A 12,249-nucleotide genomic window follows, 5' to 3' on the forward strand; every position below is an offset into this window, starting at 1 on the left:
GAGTTCAACCATAGCCACTTGTGGACTCCGTAGCTGACTGATGATTTGTTATAAGCATGAAGTGCTATAAATTGTCAGAGACTAATTGTAGTTGGATGTCTATCCAGATGCTGGATATTAGAACAGTTGCACTGTGTTTCCAAGGGATCCTCCAATCAATGTATCCTCTAAAGAAATGCAAGAACATAATTATACTGCAAAAATGCACTCTATCATTCTAATAATTAATAAGGTCCCACGGGAGCTGGGCAGAACACTGAAAAACAGTTAATATGGTTGCACACATACTTAATGGAAACTAAATCAAAGTCATAGTTTACAGACTCAATCATAAAAGCTGACGTTTGGGGTTAAACATTAAAGTGTTGTTGTACTGTGCAAAACATTAGCACTTAAAATACTTACATAGTTCACTTCATGTTTAAAAATATGTGGATACCTAAAGAAAGCATGTGAACATCATATCAACAAGTTACTCACGAACAGTGGGGAGGGGCACATTGATTTTAATATCATGCCTTTATCTCCCTCTGCTCATCTGGAAAGGCTATTCACAAGGCTTATGGATTTGTTCTCATTCAGCCACAAAGTTATCGCTGAGATGCGACACAGATAGTGAGTGATAAGGTCTGTCTCACACTCGGCATTCCACATTCACCCCGAAGATGCTGGAAGGGTTTGAGATAAGGGCTCTGTGCAGTCCACTCAAGTGCTTCCATTTCAGACATAGAGAAACACTTGCTTAATGGTCAGAAATTTGTGCAGTCATCTTGAAAAATGGAAGTCCTTTTCCCAAATTGTGGCCATAATGTTTGTATTGCCTTGTGGTCTAAAATACCAGTGTATGCTATAGCAATAAAATTTCCATTAAGTAGAACTAAGGAGCTGCAGCCTGTGCCATGAAGAGCCACAAACCAAAATTGCACAGAAAGTACTGTCTACAGTTAACTCTGACTTTGTGTTATTAGAGGGAAAGAAATGAATTTCAAACGATTATAGAAGCAGTAAAAAAAAAAAGAAGAAGAAAATTGAAGCGCTATCTAAATTGTTTTCTCTGCTTTGTTTATGACTTTGTGGTTATGTCCACTAAAATGTTGTGTACCAGCTGAAAATGACAGCCACTCTTCTAAAAGCGTCCAACTGGAAGCACATGAGGCTGAAATGCTTTAGTTGCCATTTTAAGGAACGTCTGCAGAGGTAATGTGACGCAAGTACCTGAATGTAGCTGCTGCCTGCCTGCAGGGGAGACAAATAGCAAAATAAATATTCCCTCCAAAATTATTTTTTCAATGAATTATAGATGCAGACATCAGAAGTATTAACATTATGCTTTGTTGTTCAGCACTTACTTAAGTTTTAATATTTTATATAATCTCACTAATCACAAAAATAAATGATAATAGCTAGCTAACTAGATGCAGAATAGATGCTCATCTGGGCCGTTGCTGCTTTTAGCATAGTGTAAAGTAAAAATAGGTCTGTATAACTAAACAGTGTTTCCATACCAAACAACTTAACAGTTATGTTTGGCATTATTGCTTCTAATATTGTGTGGGATTACTGTAATGTTCAGTTCCGACAAATCCCTGAAAGCACTGGCAAAAATTCAACTCCGAGCCACGACAGAGCCTCCACTATGTTTTACAGATAGCAGTAGAAACTCATTATTGTATCTCTTTTCTGACCTCCTCTGTACATATTGATGATGTTTCAAACCAAGACTTTCAAACTTGAATCCATCACTCAATAAAACTTGTTAACACTGATTTTCAGCCCAGTTATTGTATAATTTGGCATATCTAAAGATTTTCTCTCTGGTTCCATTGCTTTAAAATGGCTTGTTGACAGCTGCCTTTCCACTGAGAACATTTCTGATGAGCTTTCAGGGAACAATAGATGGATCAACTAAAGGGGCAGATGCATCTCTCGAGTATTACCGGTATGTCAGGTTTTTTAAGGACATGACTTTAGATATTGCTCATCTCTGTAGATATTTTTAGATGCGATGCAGATATGCTTTTATTTTCCATTTGTCCAGTTTCCTCTGTTTTTTTTAATACACAGTGCACACCATGTTGATATATGCCCAAGATATGCCGCGTTTTGACCTAGCAGATCCTTGGGAGTCACCTTGTTGGTGCAAAAATAAAATTTTATCCCTGTCAAACGGTGCTATCTTTGGCATTTTTGTAGATCCAATTAAAGAAATTGGAACAAATGATGTGTTTTTTCTGCTAGCAACAAAGTGCCTGTAGATACAATTTAAAATACTTTTGTTTGGGTTTTTTTTTGCTAAGATGTCTTTCTGAAGCAACAGAAAGAAGACTAAAGACCCCTAAAAGGTATACTTGTATCTTTTTATTGATTGATTTGACACATTTGAGGGGTGCAGGCGGTTGTATATTCCTCTTTTTCTTATTTTCCCTTATACAAGTAAGATATAAGAAAAAGATATTTCAGCTCCTGCCACACCAAGAGATCAATATAGCGCCACCCTTTACTCAGAGGGGAGACGTAGACAATTTAATGCGGATTTGTTTCTAGATAATTAAACTGTTCTCGTGTTAACTGAGCCCCGAAGAAAAACCTTGCTCAGTTCACCAAAAACAATTGAGCTGGTCTTGTGAGTGTATGCAGACATTTGTGTAAGAGCGCGCACACTTGCACATATCTGCTCGCGCACAGGCACGCTCAACAGAAATACACTAGACATCAAAAGAAAAAGAAATAGGCTTTCGCTGAATAAAACCATCACTCGGTAATGGCTGTAATAAGACGATAAACACTACAGGAACTATCTTCAAGGACTGCCATATCTCTCTGCCCTTATTTCTGTTTTGCAACTTCCTTCAGTGTGCACTCTGAAGAAGAAAAAAAGAAAAGGCTCAGAGCTTCTTTTTTTTTCTCCTTTTTCATAAGGGGGTATTTTTAATTCTAAAGCGAGGGATTGGTCACACTTCGTCTCATTAGCATCAGCAGCTGTATAAACCCCGCCACTGCAGAATTTTGAGCTGTTGAAGGCGAGGCAACAAGCGTATCTGACTGGCTGCGCGCAAGGAGCAAGCAACTTTCACTTTCAGCACACTTCAGTTCATAAAAGCGGGAGCTGTATGGAGAGCTCGCTCCAGAGGTGAACTGCTCTCTCCTGCACACAATGAGGCTGCTTACCGAGAGGAAGATAACTACGAAGATGATAGGGGGCAAATTTAAAACTTATTGGCACCGGTGGATTTTAATATTCTCAATCCATCAATTTTTATTTGCCTCGTGGGTTCGGTCCGAGGGAAATACTATCAGATATCAGACCAATGAGGAGAACGCACCAGGTACGGTCATCGGAAACCTTGCCAAGGACATGTCCTTGAGTCTGTCTCATTCCTCCAAGAGCAATTTCAGGATGATGAAACAATTCAACGATTCATTCATCAGGGTGAGAGAAAGCGACGGGGAACTCACTGTCGGAGAACGAGTTGACAGGGAGAGAATCTGCAGACATTCTCTACAGTGTCTGATTACTTTTGACGTGGTTAATTTCTCAAAAGATCGCTACAAATTGATTCACGTTGAGGTGGAAATAAAGGACATCAATGACAACTCTCCGGAGTTTCCAAGCAAGGAGTCTATAGTGGAAATCTCAGAGAATGCAGCTGTTGGGTCCCGCATCCCTTTAGACCCGGCTGTGGACGCTGATGTCGGGTCAAACTACATCCAAAGCTATCAAATTTCCGTAAACAGTCATTTTACCATTGATGTGCTCCTGAGAGCGGATGGGGTTAAATATGCGGAATTGGTACTAATGAAAGAGCTAGACAGGGAGACTCAATCATCATACACTGTAGAGCTGGTCGCCACAGACGGAGGAAATCCGTACCGATCGGGGTCAACAAAGATAACTATAAAAGTGACCGACTTTAATGACAACAGTCCAGTTTTCGACCAAAATAGTTTCTCAGTCAGTTTGCCAGAGGACGCGCCTGTCGGCACTGTTATACTGGACTTAAACGCAGTTGATGCTGATGAGGGCTTAAACGGAGAGGTCGTTTACGGGTTCGGAAAACAGGTTTCTCATGAGATCCGACAACTTTTCCAAGTGGATAACAAATCAGGTCGCCTCACTCTCAGGGGCCCCGTGGATTTTGAGGACAAAAGCACCTATGAGCTAGACGTGCAGGCGACTGATCTGGGACCCAACCCCACCCCCTCCGTGTGCAAAATCATAATTCACGTCACCGACGTTAATGACAATGCCCCAGAAATCAGCATCACCCCTATGACCTCCATTACAACTGGCATTGCACACATCAGCGAGGCGGCAGACAAGGACAGTCTGGTGGCGCTCATCAGCACCATGGACAGAGACTCTGGAGTTAACAGCCAAGTCTACTGCACGTTATACGGCCACGACCATTTCAAACTCCGACAGGCGTACGAGGACAGCTACATGATAGTTACAGCAGCAGCCCTAGACAGAGAGCGGATTAGTGAGTATAACTTGACAGTCATGGCTGAGGATTTCGGGTCACCCCCACTGAGAAAAATCACTCAGTACACCATAAGACTCACGGACGAGAATGACAACGCCCCTCACTTCGCTAAAGCTGTCTATGAAGTTTCAGTGGTAGAAAACAACGCTCCGGGTGCTTACATCACCACAGTTGAGGCCACCGACGCGGATCTGGGCAACAATGGGAAAATTACTTACAGGCTTGTGGAGAGCGTTATCATGGGATCCCCAGTGAACACATTTGTGTCTCTTAACTCAGTGTCTGGCTCTATATATGCACTCAGAAGCTTTAATTACGAAGTTATGAAACAGCTAGATGTACACATTCAAGCAAGTGATGGGGGGTCACCACAGCTTCAGAGCAGAGCTGTCATCAGATTAAAAATAATTGATCAGAATGACAACCAGCCTTCTATCATAGAACCCCCCCTTTACAAAGGATCTGCTGAAGTTTTCCTGCCTAAAGATGCACCTGCAGGTTATGTGGTAACCCAGATAAAGGCAACAGATGCTGATGAAGGCATAAATGCACAGCTGTCCTATAAAATCACCGAGGGGGGACACCTGGGTTTCTCTATCAACAAAGACACAGGCAAGGTGCATGTGAGTCGACAGCTGACGTATGATATCGCAGACAATGTCAAAGTCACAGTGTCAGTCGCTGACAATGGATCCCCCGCACTTACCTCCACAGCTACAATACATTTCAGTTTCGTAGAAGGTGCTCTACCAAGTTTACCTTCCTCAGCTCAAAATGGCAATGAGGAACCCTTTGAATGGGACATGTCCGTAGCCATAATCATTGTCCTGGCAGGCAGTTGCTCTGTTCTCCTGGTGGCTATCATTCTCATCACAACCATTTGCAGCCGCCGGAAAAAGGAGACAGGGGATGGGGGAAGTGATGATAAAGAAGAAATTCCAAATGTGGAGAAAGTTGAAAGTGGACACATTGATTCATTAAATCAAAACCACAAAGGCAAAGTGTTTGATGCCCATCCATTTCCAGAGAATCCTCCATTGGCCAGCAGCAACACAATGGAGACAGGCTGCGAGGATGGCAGACAGACAGCAGGGATGTTTGATTCAAACAACAGGGTTATGGAGGGTAAATTAAAGGTATGTCCATTTAAAAGGTAATCTAATTTGGGTTTTTTTGTTTTGTTTTCTTTTGTTTTCTTTGTATTTAGACTCAAAATCTCCATGAATGTGTTTAAATCTCTGCAGGGATATTCTACACTACCAGGATATGGGAAAGAAACTGTCAGGCCGATAACAATATGGAAGGGCAATTCATTCACAACAATCTCAGCAAGAGATCCACACATCAGCGGCAAGGACAGTGGAAAAGGAGACAGTGACTTCAATGACAGCGATTCTGATATAAGTGGAGATGTGCACAAAAAAGAGTCACCCCCAACGAACAGTAAGTGAAACATATATCTAGAGAGAAAATAAGTCAAATAACAGCATATGAGAGCAGTTTCTTGAGGTAAAAAGAAAAAAAAAAGGAGATTATGTGGTTTATAAGTGGATATAATAAAAACATAACCTCTCTACCACTGCACTGGTAACATTTTGACTGATTTAACTGTACACTGGATGCATTGTGACGAATCATTTGGACTTGAGCTGAGATCTTTCATTTATTAAACACACTCAACCAAGTGAGCCAGCAACTGTATTCATATCACATCCTGACAGCACCACTGTTTTTCACAGGTCTCTGGGCATGTACGAATGAGTGCAAAGTGCTGGGGCACTCGGACCGATGCTGGAGCCCTTCAGCTACAAGACCAAACACGAGCCTGGCCTGCGGTCCCCATCTGTCAACATTTTCCAAGACAGCTTCACTTCCCAGGGACACCAGAAGGGAAAACTACTACCCACCTCACATGCCCAAAACCAGCGGTCTTCAGAGTGTGTATGAAAAAGTTCAACACCAGGAATTTGATTACATTCTCGTTGGTCCACCGACACCAGCGAGAATACAGGAAACAGACGAAATTTCCATCCCAGAGTATACAAAAACTTAAGAAAGCTTAAATGACAGATCAAACAGTCACTAAGGGAGATTTTTTTTTCCTCTGTGCTGTCTCTATACTGTATAATACTTCTTAATCTTAATAGACTCTATGTTGGATTGTTGCAGTGTTTTGTAGTAAGTCATGTGTCTTTTGACTCATATAAGACTGTTCATTGTATCATGTGTAATATGCAAGATTTTTTACATTATTAATAATATATTTTTCATAATGATTCAATGTAAAAAGGAATTTTATTATGAATTTTTAAAAGCATGTGTTAATATTTAAGGGGCATGACCTGTGGACATTTAGGCTGAGAAGGGCCTTTCTGCTGTGGAAAACAATCAACGTGAAAGATTACCATGTTTGTGGTAGATTTTATCACATTGTTGCACAAATAAACAGTTTCAATTTAATAAAGAGAAGTTGTTTTTTGTTTTGTTTTTTTGTTCAGTACTATTAAAAAAAATCCTGGGCTTGTAGGGCCTAGCTGTAATCTTACAGGCAGAGTACAACCTTTTGTCCTATTCACAAAGCATACAGAATAACCTCAATTAGCCAACTGAATGCATTTAATTTCCCTTAAAGGCTTATAGGCTGCAATAAATAAAATGAGGTTCTCCAACCATCACAGCAAAATTGATGACAAGCACAAGCCAATGTCACTGTCTTGTCATTGTACACAATATACTTACTGTGCTGCCTCAATTTGCATGCAAATAATGCATTGCCAGTCAAATGTACTTACAGTCACTCGGGGAATTAAAAAAGCAACACCCCCATTATTCAGGTTGTTTTTTTTTTTAAAAATGAAAGTGTTATATAACAAACAATATTTGTTTTTGTGTAGATATTGTCAACTATTGTAAAGAACACAGTGATTTATCATTGTTTCTAAAGTAATAAGAGTATTTTTTCTATTCCGTGAGCGCATTATTTTAATGGTCAAAGATTCCCCTCACCTTTTGTGATTGCCCCTCAGCTTATGTGGTTTTAAAACTGTGATTTTATCTTTTTCTAAGAAACAGCAGCACTTTACATTTAAATCTCTTTTCATGCAATTTTCTTTAAGCTGTGATAAAGACTACATCACCGCAAAATGTCCTTTCTCCTCTAGTCAGATGAAACAATTCATAATTCAGCAAAGGTTCTGTCTATGTGTGTGCGTGCATGAATGTGTACATTACTTCCAGTCTGTGTGCTCTTGTATCATCTCGTAATATAAAGACTTACAAAGAGCATGAAAGCTTCTCTATCCAAGTTTTACTAGAATTATAGTGCATTACTTTAATCTGGAATCTCTAACAGCCAAGCAAATGCAGAAAATCGGCAGCAAACACATTCAAGAACACAGAACGGTGAGAAAAGGGGAGAAATTAAAGCTAAGACATTGTTCGGATATAAATTTCATCATTTCCATCCTGGGTGGTCTCTTCCAAAATGGCAATATGTCAGTGAATCGTTTGATGATTATAATATATTCACAGCATCTAAAAATAATTCTGCTATTTAGGAAGCAATAAATCATCAATGTGTTCTTGTTATGGCCAGTGTAATCACCAGATTTCAACTCAAATGAGCACACAAAGGAATTCTGATGCAACTGTGGTGTCACACAGTGTACCAACACCCGACTGAGTGACTTTAAGGCATTTTTCCCTCCTTTAATCTGTCCCTCATCTGTAGCTGTCGTGACAGGTTATATTTTCTTTTCCAAACAATCACTGACTCAAAGGTCACATAACATCCCTTTGACCAACAATTGCATCCCTGTCCATAAAACACGGCACCAGTCCGTCTGTCGTGAACTCAGAGCTGCTTAAGCCTTGTTTTAGCTTGATACCACAGGGTGGCCACCTTGCTTTGAGCAATATGGAAATACAGGTAACATTCAGATGAAGAATTTTGCTCAAGTGAAGTAAATGAACTCTACGTCATTCACACCTAAGGGCTAGAAAAAACTCTTCTGGTGGACAAACCTATTCTCGGAGGAGAAGCAAGCAGAGAACGGTTCATACAAGACACAATAAGAGAGATTATGGAAAAAGTGCAAAATACAACTTGTGGATCTTGGTGTTTTGAGCACTGCAGGCCTCCGGTAAGGAAACCTTATTAGCTTTTCATTAGAAATAGAACTGACATCTGTGACATGTTAATAAAGCTGTCGACTCAGGAAAACCTAAAGCTTTCCAGGGATGTTTCTCTTGTCCTGGCTCAGTGTGTGTGTCACTTCTTACTTTGCTTACTCTGAACTTTCAGGGACAAAGCACCTGCAGCACACCAACCTCTGCTACACTCAGCCGTCCCCTGAGATTTGGAGCCGTGGTTGTCATTGTTGGTGCAGTTTTAATGTTGTGTGCATCCGTGGCTACTCTCTATCTGCAGAAGGGGAGCGATAAAAATGTAAGCGTTGAAAAAAAGGTAGTTATTGCATTGCCCCTTCAATAACAAATATCTGTGAGTGAATGTGACAGGGATGCTTTTGGTGAGGAGCACGCCGCGAGTACTTTTCAGAATCCTTTAATGATGGAAATTTAAATGGGCATGGTTGTTTTCAGCTCTGTGATATGTATATTAATCTCTTGGAAGCGCCGTCAACAACCATCACAATTCGGACTGTAAAAATGCATCTTTAATTTTGTTTGCAACACATAGAAACTACATAAATTGATCCTGGAATTCATTTCCATCTTATAAGAAATAGTGTAATGTTTATTTGTGTACTAATGAGCTCACCTGTAGGGCAAACATCCCCATCAAGGTCTGTAACAGCATCTCCTGTGGTGCTTTACTCAAATTCTCAGTGTGGTAAAACTACAGAGGATTTTGTGACTGATGACTGTGCTGGGGAATAACACAAGCAACGTGAAGCTTGTTTTCTATCTCTCTTCTCTCGTGTTCGCTACTGTGTCATTTACATAACTCGACTAATCAGTCATTTTAACATCCCACTTTGAATGCTGCCAGGTTTATAATGTTCATTACAGTATGAACATCAACGGGGAGGTGAGGGAGGGCTCCATGGAAATTGATTCTGACAACAATCTTGAGAGATTTAAAACCGGGAGTGGAGCTGAGGAAGCTGTGGAAATTCATGACTTTCAAATTGTGAGTAAGTTTGTCCTTGTTCTCGCTTCCCAAGGTAGCTCAGCTGAGACCTTCTGTGTGCTTAGCAAAGTCGCAAAGCCTTGAGTGTAAACATGGCATCTCTGTGATTTGGTGCAGGGAGTGACTGGAATCCGCTTCTTTGGAGGAGACAAGTGCTATATAAAATCCCAAATCAAAGCCAAACTTCCTCCCATGGGAGCTCACGACAAAGAGATGGCGATGTTTGACCTGGTACGTGCAAACTACTTGATACAGACCGTTGTAAATTGAAAAGAAGAAAAAAGGAGAGAGATTACAGCTTAAATTTCTTTTTCCTTCTAAGTAATTCAAGGACATTGTCTGTCTTTTTTTCGCCCTCTGTCAGACAGATGAATTAATGCCAGTGAGCTTTGATGAGGAGTTCCTTATTTGGGTTGCAGCAGAGCAGCCGCTGAAGGACACCAGGTTTCTGAGCAAGAAAATTCTGGATCTTTGTGGGGAGCTTCCCATTTACTGGCTCAGACCGACATATCTAAAAGGTTTCCTTCTGTTCTGTTTAGTTGCTGTACACAGCATCATAATCTAGGAAGACTGGCCTTCGATCAATCTGCATGTTGCTCATTGCTTATTAAAACCATAGTTATGTTTGCCCTGCTTATCTGCTGACACACTTGTAAAATTTACAGTCTTGTCTTAGAAGTTGGAAAAGCACTCGAACATCTTGAACATACACCACATTCAGAGCCCAACACCAAAAAAAGACTCGCAGAGTCTTGTATTAAAAAAGAATGATCTTGAAATATGCAAGACTGCTTGATATCACTGCTGCTAATTTAATTATTCAAGACATCTGAGACAGCTCCAGCTATGTAGGATTGAGCTCTGAGGACATGTATGGCTTCCTGTGTATGTTGACCCAATACTCTTGCCTCTTGTGACTGCTCTAACAGATGGGGAGAGGAAAAAGAGAGACACGCATCGAGCCAAGCGGCAGTTTAACATGGAGGAGGTTGAGGCAGCTGCCGAGGAGGGGGACCTGGTGAGTCACGCAGAGAATGACACCTCCAGAGTTGTGGAAGAAGAGGAGGAGGGGGCGCAGTCAGCTGTGGGGTCAGCAGACAACCCCGAAAACCCCTATCAAGTGAGTCTCTTCATCCACAGTGCTGTTTATGGTAAACAAGTCTCAAGAGTTGGTGAATTTTTGATCAAGAAGCTTATATAGAGCCTTGAAGCAACCCTTTAAGGCTCATTATGAATTTACGTCACTCTGTTTTGTCAACACTTTAATAGAGGACTACATCAGGACTCTTAAGATGGCAGCCTTGTTAAATGTATTTTCACACTGATAGAAGTTCACGGCGTGGAAATGTGTTTAAGTGGTTCCTGTATTTCTGCTGGCTGTAGGAGGTACATACTTACTGCTGCTGTTGTTAAGGTGTCATACTGGCAGCTGTAATTACAGGTCACTTGGGTAATATCTGCCGTTCCAACTTGATGAACTTATGAACTGAAGTGAAAACTCCCACCGGTTATAAAAATTCATGCTGCCTTCAAGAACTGCAGTCACATATTTGAGAGGATGAGAAGTTCTTCAAAACATTTGAATTGCAAATGAATATTAAAAAAAGATATTCTTTTTTTTTTTCTTTTTCTTAAACACGATTGCTATTAAAAATCAACATTGGTTCCTTTAAATGCAGCGCAGCAGAGGGGCCGGAGAGGAAAGCGCCCTGACCTTTGACACCATGTTAGACCACCAGGGGATCTGCTGCTCCGAATGCCAACGCAGCTACACTCACTGCCAGAAAGTGTGTGAGCCTCTGCGGGGCTACTGGCCTTGGCCTTACAACTACAGAGGGTGCCAGGTAGCTTGTCGAGTCATCATGCCTTGTCGCTGGTGGGTGGCACGCATTTTTGGAGTTGTGTAAAAGAACACACAACATATGTGAGCAAATGTGTGTGCACATGTGTGCTTTGCAGCTCAGCTTCTTTTTCAGATCTGCACACAAATATCAGATTTCTCTTTTTATAAGCATCTACCAGAAAGCTATGCCTGCTAGCGTGATATGCAAAGTGTTTAAATGTGACCATTTTTATTGTAGCATATATACCATCACCAGCCACTTTATTAGGTACACCTTACTAGTACATGGTTGACCCTTCTTTTGCCCTCAGAGGTGCCTTAATTCTTCATGGCATAGATTCCTAAAATATTTTTGGTCATATTGACATGACAACATCATACAGTTTGTGCAGATTTGTTGGCTGCACAGCCGTGATCCCTTCTGTTACACCACATCCCAAAGTTGCTCTATTGCATTGAGATTTGGTAACTGTGGAGACCATTTGAGTAAACGTACTGTTCAGTTAAAAAAAAAAAAGAAAACATATCTTGAGATGATTTTAACCTTGCGACATTGGGTGTTATACTATTGGAAGCAGCCATCAAAAGATAAAGAAAGATAAAGATAAAGAGATTGGCATTTAAAGACCAGGTAGGCTCTGGTCTTTAATTGATCAGTTAAGCTCATTTGATACTACAGGGCCCAAAGTGTGTGAAAAAAACATCCCCCACACCATTACATCACCAGCAGCAACAGCCTGAACCATTGATTCAAGGCAATATAGATCCAT

At 40.9% G+C, this 12,249-nt stretch overlaps 2 protein-coding genes across 2 annotated transcripts; both read left to right on the top strand.

Moving 5' to 3' along the window:
- Positions 1-3,032: 3,032 nt before the first annotated feature.
- On the top strand, positions 3,033-6,717 carry LOC102207102 (protocadherin 8). Its single transcript, XM_005723563.1, has 3 exons — positions 3,033-5,620; positions 5,729-5,927; positions 6,224-6,717. The coding sequence occupies exons 1-3, from the start codon at positions 3,155-3,157 to the stop codon at positions 6,535-6,537; spliced, it is 2,979 nt and encodes a 992-aa protein (XP_005723620.1). The 5' UTR covers positions 3,033-3,154; the 3' UTR covers positions 6,538-6,717.
- Positions 6,718-8,400: 1,683 nt separating this feature from the next.
- On the top strand, positions 8,401-11,543 carry cnmd (chondromodulin). The gene is made up of 7 exons (XM_005723653.1): positions 8,401-8,412; positions 8,788-8,931; positions 9,496-9,636; positions 9,754-9,867; positions 10,001-10,154; positions 10,566-10,756; positions 11,316-11,543. Exons 1-7 carry the CDS (start codon positions 8,401-8,403, stop codon positions 11,541-11,543), a joined length of 984 nt encoding a protein of 327 aa, XP_005723710.1.
- The last annotated feature ends 706 nt before the right edge of the window (positions 11,544-12,249 follow it).

The sequence above is a fragment of the Pundamilia nyererei genome, unplaced genomic scaffold, assembly GCF_000239375.1.
Source record: "Pundamilia nyererei isolate P.nyererei 1_Seehausen unplaced genomic scaffold, PunNye1.0 scaffold00009, whole genome shotgun sequence".
Lineage (NCBI taxonomy): Eukaryota > Metazoa > Chordata > Actinopteri > Cichliformes > Cichlidae > Pundamilia > Pundamilia nyererei.